This window comes from Gossypium arboreum, chromosome 3 (assembly GCF_025698485.1).
Source record: "Gossypium arboreum isolate Shixiya-1 chromosome 3, ASM2569848v2, whole genome shotgun sequence".
NCBI lineage: Eukaryota > Viridiplantae > Streptophyta > Magnoliopsida > Malvales > Malvaceae > Gossypium > Gossypium arboreum.
In genome coordinates, this window is record NC_069072.1 from 138,976,411 (window position 1) to 139,002,301 (window position 25,891).

The following is a 25,891-nucleotide window of genomic DNA, read 5'->3' on the forward strand; positions in this document are numbered from 1 at the left end:
CTTATTCAAAATAGTCGGTATCGAATTAATAAACGCATCGTTTTTTAACTATAATTTTTACGTACCAATAAAAAAACTCTTTTCATTCCAATTTACTACTAATATAAATCAATATTGATCGGAATGGACTAAAACATTTTGGTATGATTAATACTAACCTACTTTTACACCGAAATGGAAGCTAAAATTTGTCGTTCCAATTTACTATCAAAATGGGGTATTTTGATTTGTATGAATAGTATCGGTACAAAATTGACTTTTTATGATGTCAACTTAAGAATGAGTCGTAATTAGGGGTGAGCAAAACTTGATTTGACTCGAAATATTTGAAAAAAATTTGAATTTTGAGTTAATTGAATCTACTTATCCTGTTTTCTCGAGTTAAATTGAATAAGTAATTCGAGTTTCAAGTTTGAATAAGTTAAATTTTACAATTCGAATAACTCAAATAACAAAGTCCATGTCAATTTTGAAAATGAGCAAATTTATTTCCTTTTCAACAAAAATTACAAAAAAATATTCAAAATGATTTTTAAAAATTCAAAATATTTTTAAAAATTCTAAAATATTTTAAATAAACAAAAAATTAAAAATTCTAAAAATTATAAAGAATATGTAAAAAAGTTAAAATTTTAAAAAATTCTAAAACAATAATTTTCAAATATATACGATTTCAAGTTTATAAGTTTTAACATGGAATTAGTTATACTTTAATACTATTTTAATTTGATATGTTTAATTTTTAATTTAACTCGAACAATTCACTCGACTCGAATTTCATTTCACTTGACTCGGTTTGAAAATTTTTAAATTAAGTTAGGGTGATAAAATGAAACTCGTCAACTTTATTAACTCTAATTTTTTTCCACTTTGACTTGATTCTATTAGGTCGAACTCTCACCTCTAACCATAACGAGATTACACCCCATATTACGAGATGATTGTAATGTGAGATTACAAAATGAATGGAATGTTGAAATCCAATTATTATAATTTCATTCTGGAATATGACATTACAGGCCGTAATGTTACATTCGATAAACCAAACGCCCCCTAAAATTTAGTTAATTGTTTTATTCTTTGAAATGGAAAAGTTGATTCAACTATGAAAATTTTGATGACACTAACATGGAAACTCGAATAGCAATCCATGTGTATTTAAAAAAAAATTAATCAAAACAATAGGAATTCAACGGTTAATAAAAAATACATATTTAAAAAAGAATTACCCATATCATATGAAGTATATATAAACTGTCATGTAAGTTATTACACAAGTGCTATTAAAATTTTAATAGTTGAATCAATATTCCCATCTAAAACAAAACAATTTGACTAAATTCTTAAGATTGAAAATCAAAGTGTTAATAGAAATTAGGACTAAAATGAAAAAATAATAAATGTTAGGGATTAAATTTGTCATTGATCCTAGAAAGTAAAGTAAAACCAAACCCTAAATATTCCATGTACAACGGCTAGCTTCAGCTAGCTATGGTTTAAAAGCTTATATTGTTGCTTGTTACTATTTTCTTTCATCGATCAATGCGTTTTCGCGAATTAAAAAAAATGCAACAATCCTGGAAACTAAACATCCAAGCCCGAACCCAGATCTTCAATTTCAAATTAAAAGCCACCAAAATCTTACCTTCCGGCGAATTCCATCGATTCTCGCTCCTCCTTAGGCTCCACAAATTCATCCTCAAGCTCCGGTTGAAATCAGGGTCAACGGTTTCGATTTCCTCTCAACAAAAACGAAGCTTCAAATCCAGATTTCTCAGTTTTCTCGAGAAAATCCGTCTTCGCCGTGAGAGGAAAGGGCTAACGATCCAACACCCAGATGTTAAATCGGTACTGAATCGAGTGAAGCAGTTCGCTGACAAGGTATTTGAAGTTTTTGCTTTTTCTTATTTTTGGTCAAATTGTGTTTTAATCCCATTACTATACTCAATTTTAAGATTTAGTCCCTATAATTTGACATAATTTGGCTCTATTGATTTTCTTTTTTATTTGGAAAAATGTGCTTTTAATAAAAGCCATAGAATAATTAATTGCAATTGAGTTTAATGTATACTATGCATGAATTATGAATTTTGAAATTTCAATTTTGTCCTAAAATGGTAATAGTTAAATTCTTTTGGTAAGGCTGAAATTTAAAAAAAGAAGAAGAAAGAACTAAAAATGATGAAAATGCATAATACAATGACCAATAGCAGAATTTAACCCAGTATTATTTACTTTCATCAACTAATAAGTAGAGAAACTAAATTATACCAAATTAGAAAGGACCGAAATCAAAATTTAACCTTTTTTTAGTTGAAACACACAATTAAAAGGTAATTTTTTTATTTTTCATTTTTGTTTTGTAGAAATCAAACTGGGCTGGTTCTTTGGTAATTGCGATTCTCAGTTTGCCGCAGCAATCGATTTCCAAGAAAGATGGTAAAGGAATTATAATTCATACATGCATTATTTTATTGTCGTTGTATTGGATTTTGTATTTAAACAGAGCAAAAAACAGAAGGTTTTGGATGGTTGGAACAGCTGTTTCTTGGGTTGTCTTCAATTTAGGCAAAGATTATGTTTCAGAACATGCTTGGAATTGGATTCCATGGAGCCATGCCCATAGATATACTGTTTTTTGGTTTTGGTTTGCAGCTTGTCGCCTGATTTTGGCTCTTCTTAATATCTTCTTCTCGTATATTTTGAAACTCAAAGAGAAATGATGGTTTTTGATGTATAGATTTTAGATCATTGTTTTGCTGTGGATTCTAACTTGAATAACAACACAAGTAACTTAAATGATCTAATTTGAAAAATTTCAATCCTAAACTCAAATGATTCGAATCTAAAACGGGTTAAATTCAACTTGACAGGACTTAAACTCGAAATAATCATAAAATTTAAGGTTAAATTAACTATTTAAAAGCTAAAACGAGCTAAACCACTAGTAAGTTTATGTTTTGATTACTTAACTTTAAAAAGTTACAAAATAGTTATTAGAGTATTTGAAAGAGCAATTAGAAGAACATACATTATATTTAAGTCGATCTGATGGTCAGTGTTGAAGATCGAAGAAGAAAGCTGTTTGAAATTTGGTTTGTAGATTTATGACGTTGCTATTTCATAAAAAAAAAGTTGAGCTGTAAAAGAGGAGGGGAATGAAAGTTTTCGATTGGTGTAAGCGGTGAGAACAAAAAAGGCAATAGAACAGTGATTTTAATAGCACGATGATTTAAATAAAAACTTTCGAATAGTTCAATTATCATTTTATAATTTTTTAAAATTAAATGACCAAAATGTAAATTTATTAAAATTTCAGTTTTACCTAAAATTTAATCATTAAGAACCAACTCAACTTAACCAATTCATAAGTTAATAGTAATCGGATTAATTGGTAAAGCACAAAGATCAAACTATAACACATCAAAATAAAAGGACTACTTTCTTAATTTCCTTAAAGTAAAATGATGAAATTCAAAATTAGACCCCTCCGCAATTTTATTATAATTTTCCCTTTTCTTCTCATGAGCGCGTAGGCGCGTGTAGAACCGCTAGATTAAGGCAAAGGAAAAAATTGTTGAAAGTCAATTGGGTCCCACCAAAAAAAAAAGGACAGATCTTAACCGATGGATTTTTCAACGGAGAACGAATCAGACGGTCAATGCATAGAGTCAAATGCTTACCTTGATATCTAAGTTTGACCACACCCGACACTTGCGTTTTTTGAAAACACCCTATTTTTTCCCTGAACTTTGACTGCCCAATCTCGAGGCACCCTCCTTTGAAAAATTTAGGTACTGAATTTACCCTTTTACCCCATTCTTCCTTTAATATTTTCCTTTATGCGACAACCTCCTTAAAATATAGGTTAAAATGTATTTGGTAGTCCCTATACTCTTTGTAAATTTAGAATTTAGTTTATTAATTTTTCATATTTTTAAAATCAAGGTCCAACTATTAGCACCGTTAAAATTATTTTGTTAAATTTAGGTTCATTATAATGTCATTTTTTTAGTTACATGGTTATGAAGTGAATATTTTTTTATTTTAAAATATCACACCAATAAATTTAACAATATTAACAATTAGAGCTAAATTTTGAAACTTGAAAAATAGGAGGACTAATCCTGAAAATAAAGTATAGGGACAACATCTCTAATTTTTGAATAGTACGAAGACTTTTGACATATTTTAACCTAAAATATAATATATGTTTGTTTTCGAAATTACTCAATTACTCCACTAACAGTGTACGCATGTAATCTAGTAAAAAAATATAAATACTTAATTGTAACAAAATAAAAACTCGAGTGTCAAATTAAACATTAAGCTAAACTTAAATACTTAACAGAGGCAACAAAAACTCAAAGCATGAAATTGAAAAAACCCATGTACCAAAATTAACATTAAGCCAATCTAAAGTATCAAATTGGGACAAAAAAATTAAGTACTTAATTGAATATTAAAGCCAAACTCAGACACTAAAAAATATATTAACCCTGTTTATAAAGCGAAGAGGACGAAAATGTCAAATAAAAAAATTGGAGGCAGGTTTCTGTTGTAAAGAGATGATAACAAATGATTCTAAAATTTCAAATTTGGTAAATCAAAATTTGGGTTTTGGTTGCTTTGACCTGTGTTCGTCACCCTCCATTCTCTTCAATTTGTTTCGAAAATAAAATAGTAATAATTATATTAATATTTAGTAATAAGATAGTTTTCCCATCTTCTACATACTTTTTCTTTCTAAAAAATCTCTGAACTTTCAACAGCTTTTTTATTTCCCCATGTAACTTTCTTGACTTCCAAACAGGATTTCTGGGTTTTGTATATTTCTCCATTTTTTTTCAAGTTGCATGACCTGGTTTACAAGGTTTGATTTCTTAAACCTTTTTTGTTGAAATTCATTGATGATTTCATGATGGGTTTTATCATTGCTTTAATGGGTCTTGTTTTGATTTGCAAATTCATTTATGATAGATTTGCAAATTGCTTTTTCGGCCCTTGTTGTTTGGATTATTTTGTATTCTGGGTATGGCTTGTTTCTATTTTTGTTGATTCAAATTCATGTTGCCCAGTTTAGCCTATGGTGATTTGGGGCCATGGAAATGGTTGCTGAGCAGTGAATTGCAGTGTTTTGTGCCATGAGATTGATGTTATTTTCAATGATTTATAGACAATATCTACTTGGTTCAGCTTAATCACTGTATTGGTTATTAAAGATTTGAATTTGAAACACTTTCCTTTGATCAGGTTTTGTTGTTGCCTCCGCTGTAAAATTTTATGCAGTTCATTGAATTGGAAATTTTGGGGTTTGGTTTGATTTGATTTGGACATGATGTAAAATTGCAATGCAATCTTTATGTACTTATCTATATGAAGGTAAAAGTAACGTGGAGATCCTTGTACTAGGAGTTGGATTGTATTTTGACCTATTTATTCAAAAAATGAATAAATTAGTCCTGTATATTAGATTAGAGAGCAAACTAGTTTTTAACAATAGAACTGGATGAAAATTTTAAGAGATAGATTAATTTGCTCTCAAATCTTAACGAATAGGGACTAATTTACCTAATTTTTTTTAGTATAGAGGGCAACATACAATGTGAGTCCTAGTATAGGAGCTTTCATGGTACTTTTACCATATTTTGTATTATTGGTTTTGTTGGCGGACATAAATTGCTCCTATTGTATGATAAGACATTGAGCTGTATGCAATAGAGTTCTTATGCCTATATTGGCGTTATGTTCTCGGCCATGCAAAACCGGTGTTGATTCGTGTTTTTATTTTCTTGTGGCAGAAGCGTATGGGATTTGCATATATGATGGGGTGTTTTACAGTTTTGAAAAGTAAGAAGAAAAAGTCCGAGCAGGTAGTTTTTGTAAAGCCGATTGCTTGTAAGGAGCTTGTGCCCACAGCACTGCCTGAGCCCCAAGTTCAGACCCGGTCATTGCGGTCGGCGCCCCCAAGTTTTAGAACCAGAGTGAAACTGATTCATCTTAATAATAAGACAACCTGTGATAGGACGCATGCATTATCTGCACCATCAAGCTTTGATGCTGCTGAGCAAGATGCACTGACATTTGCTGAATTCGTAGAACAGGAAGAGTTCAAAAGTCATGTTGGATTAGTGAAGGAACCGAGGTCACCAAGTCCGCAACCTCTTCCACTTCCTTCTCCCCGTGGTACCGTGTTGAAGACAATGGGAAGCTTTAAATTAGCGAATGCTAGTGTCCCTTTGGTTGCTTCCGGACCATTGCCCCTGCCTCCCTGTGGAACACTACGAAACTTTGGTTACGAAGAAATCGCTGCAGCTTGCCATCATTTCGCTTCTGATAGATGCATATCCGAGGGTCTTTCTTTTGTTATGTATAAGGCTTCTTTTGGAGATGATGCATCGAGTTCAAAGAAGTTTGAAGCTACTGTTATTCGCCTTAACTCGTCTACTCAGGTAGGAGATCATTTCTACTAATGAAAACTTATGGCTCACGAGATGATTTCACCTGTCTGACTGTGTTTTTTTTCGTGTTCGTGTAGGGTTTAAGGGAGTTTATCAACGAAGTAAACACTCTTGCATTGTTGCAAAATCCAAACCTCTGTAAATTGCTTGGATACCATGCACGTGATAGTTCGGAACAAAGAATGTTGGTCTACGAGAGGCTGTTTCATGGAAGTTTAGATCGGCTTTTATACGGGAGGTCTGATGGACCACCACTTGATTGGAATGCCCGAACGAAAATCGCTTTATGTTCTGCACAGGGTCTTGCTTTCTTGCATGAGGAAGGACCGTTTCTGGTATATATATATAAATATCTCCGTGCATCTACATTTCGAGATTATTAAAACGATGACAATGAGTTGTGTATATGCAGGCAATGTACAATGAATTTTCAACTGCCAACATACAAATCGATAAAGATTTCAGTGCAAAGCTATCGGGATACGGGTGTGTTGGTCATATACCTGAGACGGGAGGGATTTCTGTTAATGCAGTTGTAAGTCATTTCCCTTGTTCTTGTAAAAAGGCAAATCTTGGTGTTTTGAGTTATCTGGTGTTTGATTATCTTTCCATCTGTGCAGGCTGTGGCAAATCTTTCAGTCGAGACCTTGGAGAAAGGATGGTTAACTCCAAAGAGCAACGTTTGGAGTTTCGGAATTGTCTTACTGGAATTAGTTACTGGCCGGAAAAACCTCGATAACCGTTATCCTAAAGAAGAGAGGAACTTAGTGAAATGGAGTCGGCCATTCTTAGCCGATGGTTATAGATTATCACTCATCATGGATCCTCATCTTAAAGGTCGTTTTCCTATGAAAGCGGCTCGCACTATTGCTGACATTGCACAAAGATGTCTCCAAAAGGATCCATCCGAAAGACCGACAATGAGAACCGTAGTTGAGAATCTCAAAGTCGTCCAAGATATAAAATATTCGTGCTGGTTTCCGTTACAAGAGCCAGCGACAATTGTCGGAAAACAAATGTCAAGGTCACCTAGTTTTAACGGGGTTATTACTCTGGCACCTGGGTTAAGTTTCTTACCATCGCCACCGTCAAGAACCGGACTATTCATTTCTCTGACAAGACCACCTACTTCGGTATCGGCACTTCCGTCCCGAGCTTGTTCTTCTACACTTTCATTACAAGAACTTGAAAGGCAAGAAGCTAGAAGATCAGCAGCAACAACCATTGGAAGGACTAGCGTGGAAGTGGAAGGATTTTGATTGTTTATAAATATGGATTTATTTCATTTGTTCCATTTAAAAAAAAAAATTATTCATTTCAATCCAACATATACAAAAATTATTCATTTAAATTCTGTATATAAGAGTGAAAATCTAATCTGAAAATGGATCCATTATTTTGTGCCAATCCATATTGTTTATGGTAAATATTAGATATTTGTTTCATTCAACTTTATTTTAAGTAAAAGAGCCCTTAGGTCATTAATTTTCATTGGTACAGTAATAAAAAAATTGGAGCAATTTAATCTGTCAACATTAACGTTTTTGTCAATTGTACATAATTTTCATTCATGCAATAATAAATTTAGTTCTCGATATTTTTATATTTCATGTAAGTGTTGATAGAATATGTAAATATTACAGGTTAAATTTATTAACAAGGTTAAATTTATTAAAATGACAAAATATGTAAATCTTATGAGCTAAATTTATTAAATTAATATTAAATCGATAAAATGTGTAAACTTTAAGCGTTTATTTTGTTATTATACCATTCAAAAGATGTATAATTGATGCAAAACATTAGTTATTCACTTTTCAAATTAGCAGAGGATTAAATTGGTATGATTTTTAGAATGATCAATTTACTCAATATTAAAATTGAAAGGGACCAAAGAGATTTTTACCTTAATATCGTTAGTAAATAACTGATAAAAGGTTAGGCCATAGTTCGAGCTTGAATGTCCATTTAAGTTTTTAATATATTATGTTATTTATAACATATATTTATAAAATTTAAAAAATATTAAAGTTATTTATATATAAAATTTTAATAAATAACCAAAAATGTTGAGTGTAATGATAAAATACATTATATTTTCAGAAAAAGAACTCGGTAATCGGATTCAAATATTTTAGTTCTCTATTCTTTTACAATAAATATTTTAACTCTCATTCATCATAAAATTGACATAAAAGATACATTCATTTCACTAAACAAAAATTAAATAAATGAAAAATATTAAATTAAAAATAATATAAATATTTTTAAAAATTAAATGTAAAAAAAAGAAGAGTTTAGATTAACCATTTATAAATATGAGTATGCTTAAATAAAATTTTAAGCTTATATTTCAAGTCGAATTAAACTTAAGCTAGTGGCAAAGCTAAGGGGGATTGGCAGAGCCCGATCTCCTCTAAATGGAAAATTTTCATTTAGGTCATTTTATAATTTGTAAAATTTTAAATTGTAATGATAAAGTTGCACTTTGGACCCAAAATGATAAAAATTAATTTAATCTTTTAAAAATTAAAATTATGAAATTACATTTTTACTATTGTAAAAAAAATACAATTTAATTCTACCTCTCAAAATTTTTTTTTTTGACTTCGCCTCTAACTTATGAAAACTCCGACCCATGAATGGATATATCTAAATATATTTGAACTGAAATAAAATTAATTGGTTTGATTTAGTAGATAATTCAGCAATGTGAACGACATTTTGATGAGATTTGTTGTATATATGTATATAGTTTTGTGGGTCTTTCAAGTTTTGTATATAATACATACTTGGGGATTGAAAAGGCAAAAGCAACCTCTAATGGAAACAATGCCAAATGCCTATAGACATTACTAGTAAAATGAACACCAAAGGGGTTAAAAGAGATTATAAATAAAATAACAGTAGAAATTCATCAAGGATCGATCTCGTTATTGATTCTAACCGTTTTAGTTTCGATGTTTACTTCATCCCTAGTCTCATGTTCTTTGGTGGCAGAATGGAAACATTGATCGTCATGTGGCTCGCTTGTATTGCCAGCCTGTGGTGGAGCATGTGACGTCGAGATTGCTTGTTGATCGGATACCAAGCTTGTAAGGCCATTCTCCTTAAGGTAAGTCTCCAATGGAAGGCTTGCAACATGAAGAAGATTCATCATGCTCATGCGAGTGGAGGAAGCAAATTGCGAATCATCGTCACGACAAGGGTCGCAGTTCAAGTCTATCCGTCCCTTGTTGGCTTCAACCGATTTGGACACTAGTTTGTTGTTGTTGCTCTGGTTCTTGGATTCTAACTCGTTAACTGACCTTGCTTCATTCTCAGAAGGATCGTGGTGCGATGATACATGTTTAGAGCTGCTTTCAACTTCTGCTTCTTCTCTGGTACGCCATGCTTGCTGATTCCTCAGAGCAATCTCTGCTTCACGCTCCGACTGACGCTTTTTCTTGCGCATCATGAGGGTTTTAAAACGACGTTTAACCGTCAAGCACACATTACACGTGCATGTTGGCTTGTGTTTTCCTTTCCCACTCGGAGGCTGGATGCACACGATGCAGGAGCAACCAGGACGATGCCTCGGGTGTTTAGTTGTTGTCGCCACCGGTGTAGTGCCAGAATCAGCTACATTGTCTCCAAGGATTGCAGCATTGGCTAAAGCATTCAAACCAGGTGATGATTCATGCTCCTGAGTTTGTCTATGAAATGCTATGATTCTCCTTTTTTTGAAATCTATATATAAAAGACAGCTTAAACTTCATCATTTATATATCATATATACATATATATCTTAAACATATCTTGAAGTGTAATATTAGCATATTAATGTAGAATAATTAAAATCCAGTTAATTAGGTTAACTGATTGAATTAACTGAAATAATTTAAATAAGCAAAAGCACTGTGTTATATAGTCTTCAAGTAAGAATATCTAGTTTAACTTGAATCCGGCTTTCCCTACGCACCCGTAATTAGTGTAATACAATATTTATTTGTGGGCAGTCTTAGCCTACTAGAATAAAGATTAGGCAGAAATCTGACATAGTTATATACAATCTTTTAAGAGGAAAATATTCTGAGAATGTACCTCTGTTCAACCTAAGAAGAATTTCTAGCTCCCTTGGGGTGAGTTCATCGGGTAAGGAACATGAAGACCTGACATGCAGAGAAAAGGAAACAGATTTCTTCCGGAACTTGTCAAGGATAAAATAGGATTGTGAATGAACTAAGCTATAGAAAATGCTGACCTGCTTTGGTCCCAGTTGTTGTCTGCACATGTCCACTTAGGTGGAAGAAGAGCATCGACAGGCACCCTTCTCCATTTAGAACAATTATCACACTGAGCCCATTGCTCTTGTCCCCTGGAGATCATGCTTACTAATTCAAGACTAGATAGATAAACACAACCATAAACTTGAGAAACAAATCGATCCTTCCAAGCTCAGAAACAGAAACTAAACGTGTAATAAACATAAATGTGTATGCTCACCCCGTTGAACGAACTGCAAAGATACTCCTCTTCCCAAAAACTGGAGGTTCCTGTAGGACAAACATGTATGAAAAGTTACATTATAAATCACACTGCTTTGCTGAAAATTGATAATTCTTCCAGGAGAAACATTGTGTTCATAAACATGTGCAGACCTTATTTCTATCACATGGTGAGATTAAAAAGATCAGTTAATGGTTTCCCGCCCCTCAAAATAGAACAATAAAATCCTTTTTTCTTTAAATTTTAACTAAAAATACCAAAAATATTGGCAATTACGTCTTACTCAGGGCATAATTGCCTGATTTTTTCATGCACTGGATAGAGTGGAATCACAAAAAGAAAACTGGTATTTGAACAATCATCCAAGTGCACCAAAACAGCCCAACATACAAGCATTGTCAAACCCCAAGTATTCCAGGAAATGTACTCACATCATATTCTTCAAAATCATGATCCTCAATTGTAACAATGCTTGGCTTGGTACTGGGGGGTGGGTGGAGCAAATCCTGAGCCTCTTCCCAGGTAAGTTTCAGCTCCAAAGCATCCTGACTGTCAATCAGCAACCTCTTGCTTTTGGACCCAATATTCCGAGTTCTTTTTCTCTCTGGGGTTAACATAGATGGTAGTAATAAGTCCTCCCTGATCCTGTCCTCATGCATATCAGATTTATGCCCACTAATATCACCACCAGCTAAACTCGAATGTTTTGACAGTCCATTTAGGTGGGGATCTGTGCTTCCCTTCAATGACTGAAGAAGGCCAGAGTAACCACTAATTATAGGCAGGTTCTCAAAAACACCCGAAAAGTAACTTTCACTTGAAAGAGTGCCATTAGGAATGGCAGGTGGTAAGGTTTCCTGTTTATTTGATAATTTATATATCAATATTATATGATCAAATTTGCTAACATGGAAGGTGATTGTTACTTTACCTGCACCACAGCAGTGTTTGTTGCTTTACGAAACCCCATAACAAGCTTCCCTTCTGGATCCTTACGGCTAAATGTTACTATATAAGAGAACCGCAAGTGATGTTACTCAATTAGAGCTAACAACAAAATGCTTCGATTGTTCCATAACCAGGTTCAGAGTCGTACCAGTATCTCCAGCTTGCAACTGCATGGACTGTATGCAAGGAGTCACACCCTCCAAAACATACATCCTGCTGTTGTTATTAGGCCAGAATCTGAACTGAAACACCCATTCTTTTCCCTTCACATCTTGAATTCTTAGGGGAAGACCCTCTGGTTGAGATATGGGGGGAAAATAAGCCTGCCAATTCATTCTTTGTTATAACTTACATGCAACAGCTCTTCTGAACAGACAAGGTAAATCAATATAAGTTGCAAGTGTAGCATTATTGAATAGAAACTAACTTCAGCACATGCTTTTGGCAGAACCAAACGACCAATCCGTCCAGCATCACTTGCACTCAAAACCTTTTCAAACAGTGGAACAATGGTGGAATTTGAACTGAAAAATTACATGGTTAAGGATTTGACATGACTCCCCAGGTCATCAGATAGACATGAAAATTTTTGTAGTCTAACATTCAACACATGGTTGTGCACATAAACCAATAATGACAAAATGGTGGATACTCTCCAGAAATTTGTTGTAATTCCTGGTCCGTAATCCTGGGCCAATAACGAGGAAGCAACTGATTCCGTCCACGTCCCTCTGCTGGGGGCCTAGCAACACGTATCTGGGGTACCATTCCTGCATTCATCTCCAAACCTGTTGCAAGGACCGACCTTGGAGGTTTGGGCAGAAGATGGCGAGATTTGGATGCCTGTTGCAAGACTGAAGACATCTTACTCTTTTCATCTACAACTGAACTAGGAAAGCCATTTTGGTTCCCTAACGAGCCACCCAAAGAAATACTCAAGTTGGTTTGTGGCAATGAATCAAAAATATTAACTTTACTAGTGGTAGGTTTCACAGCTTGAACTGATCCATTAGATGCTTGATTAATACTTGTCAAGCATGTGCTTCCAATTTCTCTAGGAGGCAAAAATTCCTCCTGTTTCATTTGCCCGAGAGACCCACTTGAGTCATCATTGTGAAGCTGAAGCAATTGTCTCAACCCAATGCTTTCTGCATTGTTGCTCAACTGCATAGGCTGTAGGTTTTCAATGCTCGCACCACTCAATTGGTTGTCTGCAGAGGTTGAGTGCAATTGATCAGCATCAGCCTTCACCATACAAAACTCATTAGGCTTTTCATCTTCAATCATCTGAAATACATAAGCTTCATCATAAATATTTGAACTTCTACATGTAAAGGCCTAAAAGATCAAGCATCATTAAGCAATAATCAAACGGAAATAGACTGAATCATAGAACTAATATAACAAAGATATCAATCAGAAAACAGTCAATATCTTGACAGATACCATTTATCTTCCTTTTTGTATCATTCATTTTATAATCGATTATCCTCGGTTACCCTCAGAATAAAGTACACAGGTCATAGGCCATGGTACAACCCGTGCAAGGCTACTCAGATTTGAAATGATTAAACGCCAAGGTGTTTCAATGGAAATAATACAGAGCCTGTTTCTTTTACTGTTTCAAAACCAAACCTAACATAGTAATTTGTAATAGATCACAGATGAGAACATCACAGGGTTGTGATAACAACTGAATCTAATTCAGATGGGGCAAAATGAAGTATGTTAGAGGCATACCCTGATTAAAATGTTTGTCCCATTACCATAAACCTTACAGTGTCATGTTTATCGTTGAATTTGGCATGAGACTATAATGCAGGGTTACAATTTGATCTTCTAAAAAGGGAAAAGATTGAATAAGCTGATCTTACATGGTTAAATCCTGACTTTTTAGCACAGCTTACACAGTTGATACCCCCACCATCAAGAAGCTCGAGCAAAAACCTTGAAGCAATGCATCCACAATGGAGAGGCTGCCAACAGCAAAAGCATTGAGATTAAGCACCATAGTATTGACGGGAACAAGGCAAGAAATTAAAAGTTTAGGGTGACCAACCTTGCCACATGAATTGCAATCCCTCCACCCAGAATCCTTTGAGTGGAACACATCACAAAATATTGATTGTTCATATGCAGACCTACAGCGAGTCAAAATCATAAATAAATTGTTTCTAACAATGGCGTTCTTAAAATAGCACCAGCTGGGCAAAAACACTTTGTCTTGTTTGGATTCCTCTGCTATATTTAACCACTTTATATGGTTCAGAACATGATCAAACTTTTGGCAGTGTTAAATAACTGTTCCATTACTCTTTATCTCCCATGAAAGAAGAATTATATTCCAAATTTCCAATTCACTATAGAACAATTTATTATAAGCTTCACTAACAAGAACAAAAACATTCTAACCATTCGTAAATCAAGTAAAACAAAATTTACAAATGTTCTGTCTAAGACTCGTCAGCACAAGCTTATCTAATTATTAAGCTTAAAAAAATACGATTAAGTGATTATAATTTTTACAATTTACCCGCACTTGTCGCAGAGACTAGCAAAATCTCCAGATCGCAAAGTCCAACCGTTTCTCCACTCAATCGATGTGGACGCGCCGCAGAGTACATTCATGCAGCTCTTCGAAGCCATACTCCAAACTTAATTCCTACAAAATTTTCAAAATTCAATATATGTATCAAAAACAGTGAAAAATTCACCCGCAATAGATAAATATCTCTCAAGGAAAATCAACGAGTAAGCTAAAAGCAAAACAGAACAGATTCAAAATTGGTCAAACAAAGAGACTAAATCAATTAAAAAAAAAACAAACGAAAAGAAATATAACCTTTTCGAAGAAGATAATTAGAAACAGCTACTACCTTCACCGGCGTTAAAAATCGTTACAAAAGGAAAACATGCTAAGTTTCCTTTTCGTTGTACTATTGCCAGCGTTAAATATATGTTAACTAGCGATGCTTGAATATATATATATGGAGAGAACCGTGAAAACGAGGAGCTCTGACGACGGAAAAGACAAATCGGCGATGAAAAGAAGTAACGGCAAACAAATCGTGTGCATGCAAAAGCAAAACAAAAAGAGAGGAGATGGAAAGAAAATAAAAGAGAGAGAGAGAGAGTTTGGTACTTTGTGAAAAAAAGTGGAAATTGCATGCACGATGATACTTCAAGACTCGGCGAACTCCTTCCCCACCCTCTTTTTTGGTTAAATGTTATATTTGCCCCTCATGTTTTACAAGATTTTCAAATTTGTATCTATATCCTTAAATTTTGTAACATGATTAATTAAAGAAGATATTTTACATTATAAATATTTTTTAAAAAATTATTCAATTATGAAAATAAGTGAAATGGTAAGAAATTTGTATTTTAATACATTAGAGCACGCATTTTATTTTTGAATTTGTAATTTGTAATTCTTTTATTCAAGATGGTATGAAAAGACAACATCATTACTATAATTATAAAAATATTAATTATAATTAAAAAAAGAATATTTATATAATTTTATAACTAAATTGGTGATCCGATTAAGTATCACACCAACTAAGTAAAGTGTTTAAATAAAGTATAGATAGATAATTTTAAAGAAGTAGTATTTCTATAATTTTATAGTGAATTGATGATTCCGTTCAGAGTGACACCAACTCAAATAGATAATTTGATACTTTAAATTAACATTTTATACATAAATTATTTTTGTTTTATTTTTATCAATAAATTAATAAATGATGTGATAAATATTAAAACTATACATAAATTTTGATTCATTGTGTAATATTATACATGAATTTTGATTTGATTTAATTTTTATAAATCATTAATAACATTATCAAATTAATATCATTTTACATTGATATATTGTATACACAGATAATTATATTAATTCAATATGAAAATAAATGCATGTATTCCTTTCTTTAAATGTGTATAACTGAATCAAAATCAAATTTTTATGTATATATATGAACCGCAATTTAAGTTTTATGTATATAATTACACCAAATCAAATATATTGGATCAAAAATCACATATACATACATATATATATATATATATATATATATATAAGGGAATGATTCACTTATATTCGTGTAAAAAGTGGTTTTATACCTTTTCATGATTTTTTTATAATTAATATTTTAACAATTCAACCATTGAATTTATCAATATATTTATATTTGTCATTCATGTAAAATTTTAAATCAATCCGATATCTCTATCATATCGATCTAAAATATTGTCGATATTAATATATATTTATTTACATAAATCGAAAAATTAAAATCGTTTATATCTCCCTTTGGTTTTTATTGAACTTAAGAAAAAAGTTAATATATTTTTTTATTAGTTTGATATTCCTTTTAAAATTTTATATTAAAATAAAAATTACAAAATTTTCTAAAATATGAAAATTTGTTTTTTAATTGAAAATTCTAAAATAATATTTATGTTATTATGTTTTTGTTCTATTCAATTTTTATTATTTTAATTAAATAAAATAGTTTAAATAAACGATTGGTTTATATTAAATGTTTATTTCAAGTATAATTTTTCTAAAAAAGTAATGTTGTATTTTGATAAATTAAAAGAAAAGTATAGAAATTGACAATTTTGAAATATAATAAAAATATTGATTGAGTTTTAGTTTAGTTGATATCAATATTGTTGTTAATGTAAAAAGATGTGAGTTCGAATACGGTGAAATATATTATTTTTATATATAAATTGATAATTAAATTATTAAAAATATATAAAAATTTCTTTTTGAGAGAAAGTATAATAAAAAATAATTTATAAATTTACGTTATTGCGTCGAAATTACATTTATTCGAAAGCGTATAAATATATACGGCGTGTGGATACCACCGTAAAGTGCGCCACTTCTCATGCAATAAATATGAGACTTAAGTTCCTAACATAGCCTCAACTCTATCCTTTTATTAGTATAAAACCACGAGAATTTGTTGTTTTCCTTTGGAGAAATTGGTCTTTTGAATGCCTGCGCCGTCAACGGGATTCAGCGTGCAGACGCGTCAACTGTCAACGATCATTATACCGTTGATTCTTTTTCTCACGTTTTTGTCTATGACGTCATGTTAATGACGTGCTGATGTTAGGTTACTGGATGCCCGGTTTACCTACCGCGCTGAAAGAGAAAGGCCAACGCACGCGCCGGTGAACTCGAAAGCTCTCGTTCGATGAGTGACTTCACGCTTATCGGCGCGCGTAGAATGTAATGGAACAGTGAACCAGTTCGATTCTTGCGCCTAAATTCTTAAAAACCGGCTCTAAACAGGTTTTTAGGAAAAAAATAAGGTACAATGTGAAATTTAGTATTTAAGTCAATTTAGTTTTTATTTTTAAAAGTTAAATTGAATTTTAATGTTTTTAAAAAATAAATTTGATCATATCTTTTAAACAGAAAATAAATTAATTTTTAATAAAATATTGACTAAAATATTAATTTTTAAATAGTATCATGTCAACACGAAGTGTACATGCCATGTCACTTGAGTTGCCATACCACATCATTAAAAATTATTTTTAATCAATATTTTTATTAAATAAAATTAATATGATTATTTTAAAAAGTTAATAACTAAATTTAGCTCGAAAAATAAAATAATATCTAAATTAATAAAAATATAATTATTAATTTAAGCCAAAAATGTCAAGTTAATGAGTAATGATGACTAGATTATGCCACACTGCAATATAAGTAAAAGAAACAATTTTTTTAATAATAATTATAAGTGAAGTGAAAAAATTATATATAAATTTTATTAAACACGTGTTAAATCTTTAAATGTATAGGTTTTATTTTATGAAAAGACGAAAATAATACTTTTAGTGCTCAAATATTTAGTTCTTATCGATAATTTTACCATAATTTATCTCCTTCTACTTATGTTTAATTAAAAATATATATATGTTTGTTTAAGTACCTTCCTCCAATATGGTATTATGAAAAAATAATGGTAAATTACATTTAAGGTCAATAAACTATTAGTAAGTTTATGTTTTAATTACTTAACTTCAAAAAGTTACTAAATGGTCACTAAACTATTTAAAAGTTTTCATTTAAGTTGTTAGGTTGCTAAACTTGTTGTTGTATAGCCTTCTGTGTTTGCACCACTTACACAAATCGAACGCTCTTCGTCCCCTTCTCTTCTATAGTTCAATTTTTTTATGAAATAACTTTGAATATCACAAATCTGCAAACTAAAATTCAAACACCTTTCTTCTGTGATCTTCAACACTGATCATCAGATCAATTTAAATCTAAGATATATTATTCCACTAGTCGATAGGTACTAATCTACCATATAGATCATCAAATCGTCTTTTGGATCTTATTAGCAGACTTTCAGAACTTTGAATAGTTCAATGGCCATTTTGTAACTTTTTAAAATTAAATGATTAAAATATAAACTTATTAATAGTTTAATAACTTTAAGTGTAATTTAAGAAAAACTCATGAAAATGTCAGCATGATGTATTGTGTTGATTCAACTATATGTATATGAATGTAGGTGAAGTTATTTTTATGTTAAAATAATAATAAATATATTTTTGTGATGTACATTAGCTTTTTCAATTATGGTCACATTATGTAGTATTATATATAAAGAAAAGAGACAATATGTTTAGATTTATGTCCTCTTATCCCACAAGATTTTTCTTCCACTTAACAGATTTGTTTATTTTGTTTTCAAGCAAAGGAAAATTCCATTTGATGTTGAGTGGGATGGTGGTCATCACCTACACTTTCAATATCCAACAACATTCTCTCTCTTTCTTCCATATACAAAAATTCCACCATTTAAAAAAAAAAAAAGAGAGTTATAATTGATATTTTTATATTTCAAAATATTATACCAATTAATTTAATAAAAAGTTAATATTAACAATTAGATTTAAATTTTAAAATCTAAAAAGCAGAAATACTAAATTTTTAAAAAAAAGTATAGGTACTGAATTCCAAATTTACGAAGAGTACAAAAATTTCTAATATTGAGAAATTCAACAACAACTATGGCAATCTAATGGGGATCCTATGCCGGACTACACCTTGCTTCAAAGCAGCATGGTAGACAATAAAAGCACCCAACAATTGGCTCTACCGATTGAAATTTTCAACAAATCCAGTAATGGGTCCGAGATACTTATTTTCGATTTTATCTTGAGTTGGATTCATGGAGTAAAAGCGTTTTCATCTCATCTATTAAAGAGATCTCAATATTTGCATTCAGTGAGATTTGATGAATTCAGTAAAGCTCCCAAAGAAAACAAGAGGAAAATCCCAAAGATAAAAATCCAATATAAACACTTCATGCCCAAAACAAATCTGTTGAGAGATCCATTGGTCTAGCTAGGAAGAGTCAATAACTATGGCTATTTAGTCTTAGTGGGATCCTATGTGGGACTACACCTTGCTTCAAAGCAGCACCATAAACATTACAAGCACCCAACAACAATCCCTGTCGATTAAACTCTTTAACCAACATGTCATACGATGTTCTACTTGGGATTTTACCATTTTCATACATAGTAACCAACACCACCAATGCCTCATGGATCTTTCCTTCAATGCAAAGCCCTTGAATCACATTGTTAAAGGTTATCGTCCTAGGAATGTACCCCATTCCAATCATTTCCTTCAAATGGTAAACAGCCTCCTCCATTTTCCTCACCATGCAAAGCGTTCGAATCATAAACCCATAACTACTATGATCAATGATAGAACCCCTCTTCCGCATTTTATCGAACATTTGGTATGCATCTTGAACCAAGTCCTTTTCTTCCCATGATTTCATGCATAAACCTCTAAGCAAACTGCTCAGCATCTTTCCTTCAACTTCAAAGCCAATACCCATCATTTCTTTATACACTTTTAATGCAGCTCTTGTTTTTCCCCATTTCAATAACCCACTCATTAAGGTGCTGTAACTAATACTATCAGGGCTGCAATTTTTGTCCTTCATAAGCTTTAACACTTTAAACCCATGTTGTGGCCTTCCTTCTTTGTTATAACCCGTGAAAAGAGTGTTGAAAATGACCACATTTGGTTGTAACCCCATAACCAAAGCTTGGTTAAGCAATCCCATTGCCTCATCTGATCTACCCACTTTACAAAAACCATCCATAATAGCTGTATATGAATAAATATCAGGTTTTAGTGATTCTTTCTCCATGTTCATCAACATTTCATGAGCTTGTTCGACTTTCCCAATATAACATAATCCCTTTAACAAGCAATTGTATGTTTGAACATTTGGTTTGCACCCAATTCCACCCATTAATTCAAGAACTCGAAAAGCATACCCCAATTTGCCTCTTTTGCACAATGAATCAATGAGAATTGTAAATGTTATCACATTTGGATTGTACCCATTTTCCATCATGTGGTGTAAAACTCGTTGAGCTTCATCAAGGTCGTTTTTCTTACACAAGCATCTAATGATGATGGAAAATGTCCAACCATTCGGTGATAAACCAAAACCTGATGCATTGGAGAACAGTTCCATGGCCAGATCAGCCTCGTCTGCTGTAAGCAATGCCATTAACAGCCCATTGAAAGCTGATAAGGTCCAATTGCTCGCATCTTTCTCCATCAAGCTGAGAATTCCATTCGTGTCTTTAAAGGGTATTGCTTTGATTTTGTCCAGGAAATTCACAACCCGAATTCTGGCTGTTCTTTCATCAGAGCAGCCTGGTGATGTTATGGTTCCATGAGTTTTGGAAGGCATTGAAACCATTGTAAGAACATGAAGCTTGCAACCATGGGTTCTCGTGGGATTGAAGAAAATGGAAGGATTATGAAATATAGAAGACATGGCTGATTATGATTACAGAGAATAAGAGAGAGGTATGGTGGACAAAATCAGCTGAGTGGCAGGAAAGCGAGCAAAACAGGGAAAAAGAGCCTTATCCAGATAAAGTAAACCTGAATCAAATCATTATTATAGGCATATGTCTCAGATTATAGACGAAATAATTTGCATGAAATGATTTTTATATTTATTGATTAATAAAATATAACTTATTTTTATTTTTGTAGGTCAGAGATTAATATTATTATAGGCATATATCTCAGATTATACATTTTATTATTCAAAAAAAAAAATTAACCCAAAATTTCGTAAAACATAAGCGTTGGCATCGACTGAATTCTGAATTTTGTAGCATTTCTTCATAATTTTATTTTAATTTCTGATTTTCTTGTTGTTTCCATTCTTCTTCTTTTTCCAAGGTTGTTCATCTCTGGTTCTCCACCAGATCTATTATATTGTCGTTGTTTAAGAAGGTGATGGATAGAAATGCAATGACAACATCGATTTTATTGTTTTTAATCGTCACTGATGTTTCCAATGCTTCTTCGTCTTCGTCTTTGAAGCTTAGATACTTAGCTAATGAATCTCCATCAAAGAATGACACCGTTTCTACTTCTACAACGCCGCCTGTACGTTTCTTTTTCGCTCTACCAATCTAATCTGTCTCCATCATTTATTATTTCATTTACTATTTTCGTTTTTTGTTTTTATTTATCAAGAGATTAAGAAAAAACTATTTGTTGTTGGGATTTTAGAGCTCTCCGTTGCCAATTCTTTTATCGGCTTCAGGCAAGAAGAAATTGGATCCAAAACTTGATCCGAATTCATCCAACAAAACGGATTTTGTGATGCCACTTCTCGGTGACAAGAAAGATCCAAAACCATTGGGTAAACCGAAGAAGGTGAGTGCATCTCCTCAAAAGGAAAAAGTTAGTGGAAACAATCCAAGTTTAACTCCAAATCCGAAAAGTGATAAAACAATGAAGGAAAATAAGGAGAAGAAAAATAATGTAGGTGGTGGAAACAATCTAAATAGTACAAACACTGTGAAAAGAGGTTATACAAACAAGGATAAGGAAAAGAAGAAGACGACAAAGTCAAACGTGATTGGAAATGATTCAAAGTCAAATATTGATGATACATGTGCCGGCATAGCTAGTAGATGTGAAGACCAAAACTCTTTGATTGCATGCGTTAAGGGTTTTGGAACTGGTAATTTATTTTTCTCTTTATTATTCATTCAATGCATTGATGGAACTTCAAATAAGCAAATTATATGTGTTGTTTTGCCTTTATTATAGAAATGAGAAGTGGAATTGAGTATGCATTGAATGCCTAATAGGGTACTTATGTACAGTAAAAATTCTTGATTTTCAGTCCTCTAAAATGATTGAAGAAATAGAGTTATGAAATGTTTGTATCCACTGGAGGAAGAAAGAAAATTTGTTTGGTAACCGTGTAATCCATGGACTGATTGTTAAAGTTGCATATGGCTACACCATTTGTACACTAATTGTGCAATCCCAAATTTCTTAACTTTGGTTTTTGTTGTAGCCTTAAATTTGGGTTGATCCTTTATTGAACTGTCATTGCAACTTGTTCTGCTGCTAAGGCTACTTTCAGTTTTCCCTAAACAACATGGTCTGAATAAGCCATCTAGTTCTAGCTTAGGATTGAAATATTACTAGAACCAAATATGATAATATCCTCCGCAAAACATGGATGATAGAGAGGCAATAACCTTCCTTCTATTTTCTTTTGAAGTTATTGATGTAAGGTGGTTTCAGGGAAAACAAATTGGAGGCTAAAACCTGGAGTCAGTAAGGTAAAAACGGTGAGAATGTTAATGTTTCTTAATGGTGCAAAATTTAGGTATGATGGAAAAGATAAATACTAGGAGTAGTGGATTACAACTCCCTTTTAGGAGTTGTTTCTCCACAATGAAATATAAGTGATCGAAATCTTATTGTTAGGTATCTGGTTTTTTATGAAAATTAAAATCTTTAGAATATAAGGTTATGGTTTTCCTTTTCATGTGAATGTGTTGATTTAAATAATGTGGTTCTAGGATTTATTTCCATTAATACTTCTTATGTTGAGAGAACATATTTTGACAGATACAATAGATCAGTCAAGTGCTTGTTTCTATTTTCTCTGTCTCCTTTTTCTGTTGCTCACTATATTTTTCTCTCTTCCATCATCTTTCACAATCACTTCCCTTCTTCACCTTCTTCTCCATGGCCTGTTCCTAGTTCCCTTTGTGTCCTTGTCTTGATTCACCACCCGATATGTAGCTTTAGCACCAGTGTCCCTTCATTTCTTTTCTTTTTCCTTTTTTTAACTTGTATTGCATCTGTTAAGTATATTTCCATCCTCCATCAAACTTGACAATGTTTTATATGTCAAGTTAACTGTGTAAATATGACACTATAAAATTAGTAAACATGTGTTTATTAAATCTGTAGTGTTTCATGTCATGTCTACCTCCATAAATGCTTTTCCTTTTTAAATCTAACACGTCATTTAGTGGTGTTGAATTTTTTTTTTTTTTGGTCATTGTTGCCATAAGAAAAAGGGAAATTTATGCTAACAGTGATGTTTAATTCAGATGTATTATCTAACCTTGTTCCATCCAAAAGATAATCAATTAAAAGCAATAAATCAATAAATGTTTGTTCGAAAATTTTCATTTTTACCACGTTGAAGGCAATAAAATAGTATGTCTTGTGGTTTCATATTTACCACATCCTGGTTGGATTAAATATGGTATGCTAGATTGTTACTCCAGTGTTAAGTGATGGATCTCAGTAGAGATCAGAGGTGTTTACATATGTGTAAAGCTGTATGTAGTACATAATGTTTTATGTGTTTAATCAGCTTGATACCCATCCCTTTTTCTTTCCCAAGTGAAAATTATAAGGAATACGGTGGACATGTTTATATGCACATGTTGATTGATGACAACAAGAAGACTCCATTAGTAACATAATCTTTCCTACATTTTCTAATGGATGAATAATTAATTCGATTTCCTTATTCCTTTCCAGGGTCCAAAGAAGGGATTGTTTTGGTCCATAATAAGGGAGAAAAAACTTTGAATGTCAATCTTATAGGCCCTTTTGGAGCATCTTTTCCCAAGAGACTTAGAGTACCAAAACATGGTATTGAAAAGGTATCTTCTTATCTTTCTCTCTTATGCTTTGTCACTCTTTCCTCATTATCTTTAGACCTTGTGAGACCTATTTCATGAGGAATAAGATTCAGAATATATATATGTATATATATTTGTTTTTGGTAGGCTATAACATGAGTATGGAAGAAATATTGTTGATGTTGGGACTTGGAACTTCAGATTTGTTAAGGTCGCCTCTTAAGGTTGACCAAAAAAAGGTGACCTCTTAAGTATGACTAAATATACCATCTAAGCTCTAATGTTAGATGAAAGCACTTAATAGGACTTTTCCCGGTTGAATATTAAATATATTGTGTTCAATAACTTTGAGTTCATTAGGCATGTAGATACACACTTTTGACTCTGAAAAATGTTCCAAAAAGTGTTCATGCTAGTAAAAATACCATGGAGGCCCTTGTACTAGAAGTTAAATTAGATTTTGTGTCTTCTACTAAAAAAATGGTCGATTTAGTCCTTATACATTAAATCAAAGAGTAAATTGATTCTTCTTTTAAAAACTGGTCCCTGTATGCTAGAATGAGGTACACATGGCACACAATATGTAACTGTTTGGTTATTTCATTAGCCACACCAGTTTTAATAGTAAAAATAGATAAAATTTTTAACAGGAATGATTAATTTGCTCTTTGATCTAACATACAGGAACTAATTTGCCCATTTTTTGAGTTAATGGGACAAAATGCAATCTAACTCTTAATATAGGGACCTCCATGATACTTTTACCGTTCATGCTCAATAATTGTACCCCATTCCATGTACTTATATGTATCCAGTAGTAATATGTACATTTGCTTGTTTGTTTCAGTTGAATATCTCTTTGACTATTAGTGAACCCATTGCGCTAGTGTTAACTGCTGGAAATGGAGATTGTTTCCTTCCTCTAAATGCTCAGGCATCTGAAACATACTTTTTCTCAAAGCTACCATCGTATGACAAGCTGTTGACTCCGATAAATGGTGCCTACTTCTTGATTGTAGCATTTATAATATTCGGAGGATCATTGGCTTGTTGCATGTTTAGGAAGAGTAGACGACATGATAGTGGTATACCTTACCAAGAGCTAGAAATGGGATTGCCTGAATCTATGGCAACTACCAATGTAGAAACAGCTGAAGGTTGGGACCAGGTTTGGGATGATGATTGGGACGAAGACATGGCTGTGAGGTCACCATGGGGACGAAATGTAGCTAATATATCAGCAAATGGCCTCACTGTTAGGTCTTCAAATAAAGATGGCTGGGAGAATGATTGGGATGATTAGCCTTAATTTTTCTTTTAGGGTAAACTACACCGATAGCCACCTAACTATTAGTAAATTCTACGGTAGCTACCCACTATTAGTAAATTCTATTTTTTGGTCACTCATCTATGAAAAGTTACAAAAAATTATCACCCGACTATTCAAAATTTTCTTTTTTTGATCAGTTAAATTTCTAACAGAAAGATAACTTTGTTAGATTTTAAAATTAGCATAATAGTAACTTTCACCCTTAGCATTTATACATTGTATCAATTTAGTCTCGATTCCAAAAAAAATAACCCTCAACATTTACACATTGTGTAATTTGGTCCTTTTTTGCGGGTTTACTTTTATTTGTGATATTGAGGGTTAATTTTAAAAGAATGAGAAAATATGAAAATTATTATCTTAGATTTTGAAGTGTTTCTATTTTTGGTATATTTCTGATCAAATGTAGTTTATAGATTTGTTTTTTTTAGCTTGTTAGGTGAAAGTGTCACAAAGAAAAGCAAAATTTAAAAAGGATCAAATTACACAATATGTAAATGTTGAGGGTTAATTTTTTAGAATCAAGACGAAATTGACATGGTGTATAAATATTAAGCGTTAAAGTTGTTATTATGTAAATTTTAAAACCTATTAGAGCATCTTTCCATCAACCATTTAACAACTAGTGACCAAAAATTAAAATAAAAATCAAATAGTTAAA

General features: G+C 32.2%; 6 protein-coding genes across 10 annotated transcripts; 4 read left to right on the forward strand and 2 right to left on the reverse strand.

The window, feature by feature from the left end:
* Positions 1-1,461: 1,461 nt before the first annotated feature.
* LOC108475760 (uncharacterized) lies at positions 1,462-2,733 on the forward strand. Its single transcript, XM_017777749.2, has 2 exons — positions 1,462-1,881; positions 2,367-2,733. Exons 1-2 carry the CDS (start codon positions 1,543-1,545, stop codon positions 2,721-2,723), a joined length of 696 nt encoding a protein of 231 aa, XP_017633238.1. The 5' UTR covers positions 1,462-1,542; the 3' UTR covers positions 2,724-2,733.
* Positions 2,734-4,566: 1,833 nt separating this feature from the next.
* On the forward strand, positions 4,567-7,888 carry LOC108475529 (probable serine/threonine-protein kinase PBL1). Of its 2 annotated transcripts, XM_017777500.2 has the most exons (5): positions 4,567-4,873; positions 5,802-6,452; positions 6,539-6,796; positions 6,874-6,996; positions 7,082-7,888. In XM_017777500.2, exons 2-5 carry the CDS (start codon positions 5,808-5,810, stop codon positions 7,718-7,720), a joined length of 1,665 nt encoding a protein of 554 aa, XP_017632989.1. In that variant the 5' UTR covers positions 4,567-4,873; positions 5,802-5,807; the 3' UTR covers positions 7,721-7,888. The 2 variants fall into 2 exon arrangements, with proteins under 2 accessions (XP_017632989.1, XP_052882073.1); XM_053026113.1 differs by lacking the exon at positions 4,567-4,873 and having other exon boundaries at positions 5,225-6,452.
* Positions 7,889-9,147: 1,259 nt separating this feature from the next.
* LOC108474843 (B3 domain-containing transcription repressor VAL2-like) lies at positions 9,148-15,084 on the reverse strand. Of its 4 annotated transcripts, none has more exons than XM_053026115.1 (13): positions 14,774-15,084; positions 14,431-14,559; positions 13,957-14,038; positions 13,772-13,873; positions 12,550-13,184; positions 12,325-12,421; positions 12,046-12,220; positions 11,881-11,957; positions 11,381-11,698; positions 10,947-10,996; positions 10,705-10,818; positions 10,545-10,612; positions 9,148-10,190 (listed from the first exon to the last, which is right to left on the reverse strand). In XM_053026115.1, exons 2-13 carry the CDS (start codon positions 14,541-14,543, stop codon positions 9,379-9,381), a joined length of 2,643 nt encoding a protein of 880 aa, XP_052882075.1. In that variant the 5' UTR covers positions 14,544-14,559; positions 14,774-15,084; the 3' UTR covers positions 9,148-9,378. The 4 variants fall into 4 exon arrangements, with proteins under 4 accessions (XP_052882075.1, XP_052882074.1, XP_017632361.1 ...); XM_053026114.1 differs by having other exon boundaries at positions 11,381-11,806; XM_017776872.2 differs by having other exon boundaries at positions 14,740-15,084.
* Positions 15,085-19,297: 4,213 nt separating this feature from the next.
* Positions 19,298-20,752, reverse strand: LOC108474865 (pentatricopeptide repeat-containing protein At5g64320, mitochondrial-like). The gene has a single exon (XM_017776894.2). The coding sequence runs from the start codon at positions 20,750-20,752 to the stop codon at positions 19,298-19,300; it is 1,455 nt and encodes a 484-aa protein (XP_017632383.1).
* A 94-nt stretch (positions 20,753-20,846) lies between these two features.
* Positions 20,847-24,235, forward strand: LOC108474866 (uncharacterized). Its single transcript, XM_053026116.1, has 3 exons — positions 20,847-21,378; positions 21,505-21,961; positions 23,797-24,235. Exons 1-3 carry the CDS (start codon positions 21,226-21,228, stop codon positions 23,997-23,999), a joined length of 813 nt encoding a protein of 270 aa, XP_052882076.1. The 5' UTR covers positions 20,847-21,225; the 3' UTR covers positions 24,000-24,235.
* Positions 24,056-25,343, forward strand: LOC128290631 (uncharacterized). Its single transcript, XM_053026365.1, has 2 exons — positions 24,056-24,139; positions 24,748-25,343. Exons 1-2 carry the CDS (start codon positions 24,056-24,058, stop codon positions 25,201-25,203), a joined length of 540 nt encoding a protein of 179 aa, XP_052882325.1. The 3' UTR covers positions 25,204-25,343.
* Positions 25,344-25,891: the final 548 nt, after the last annotated feature.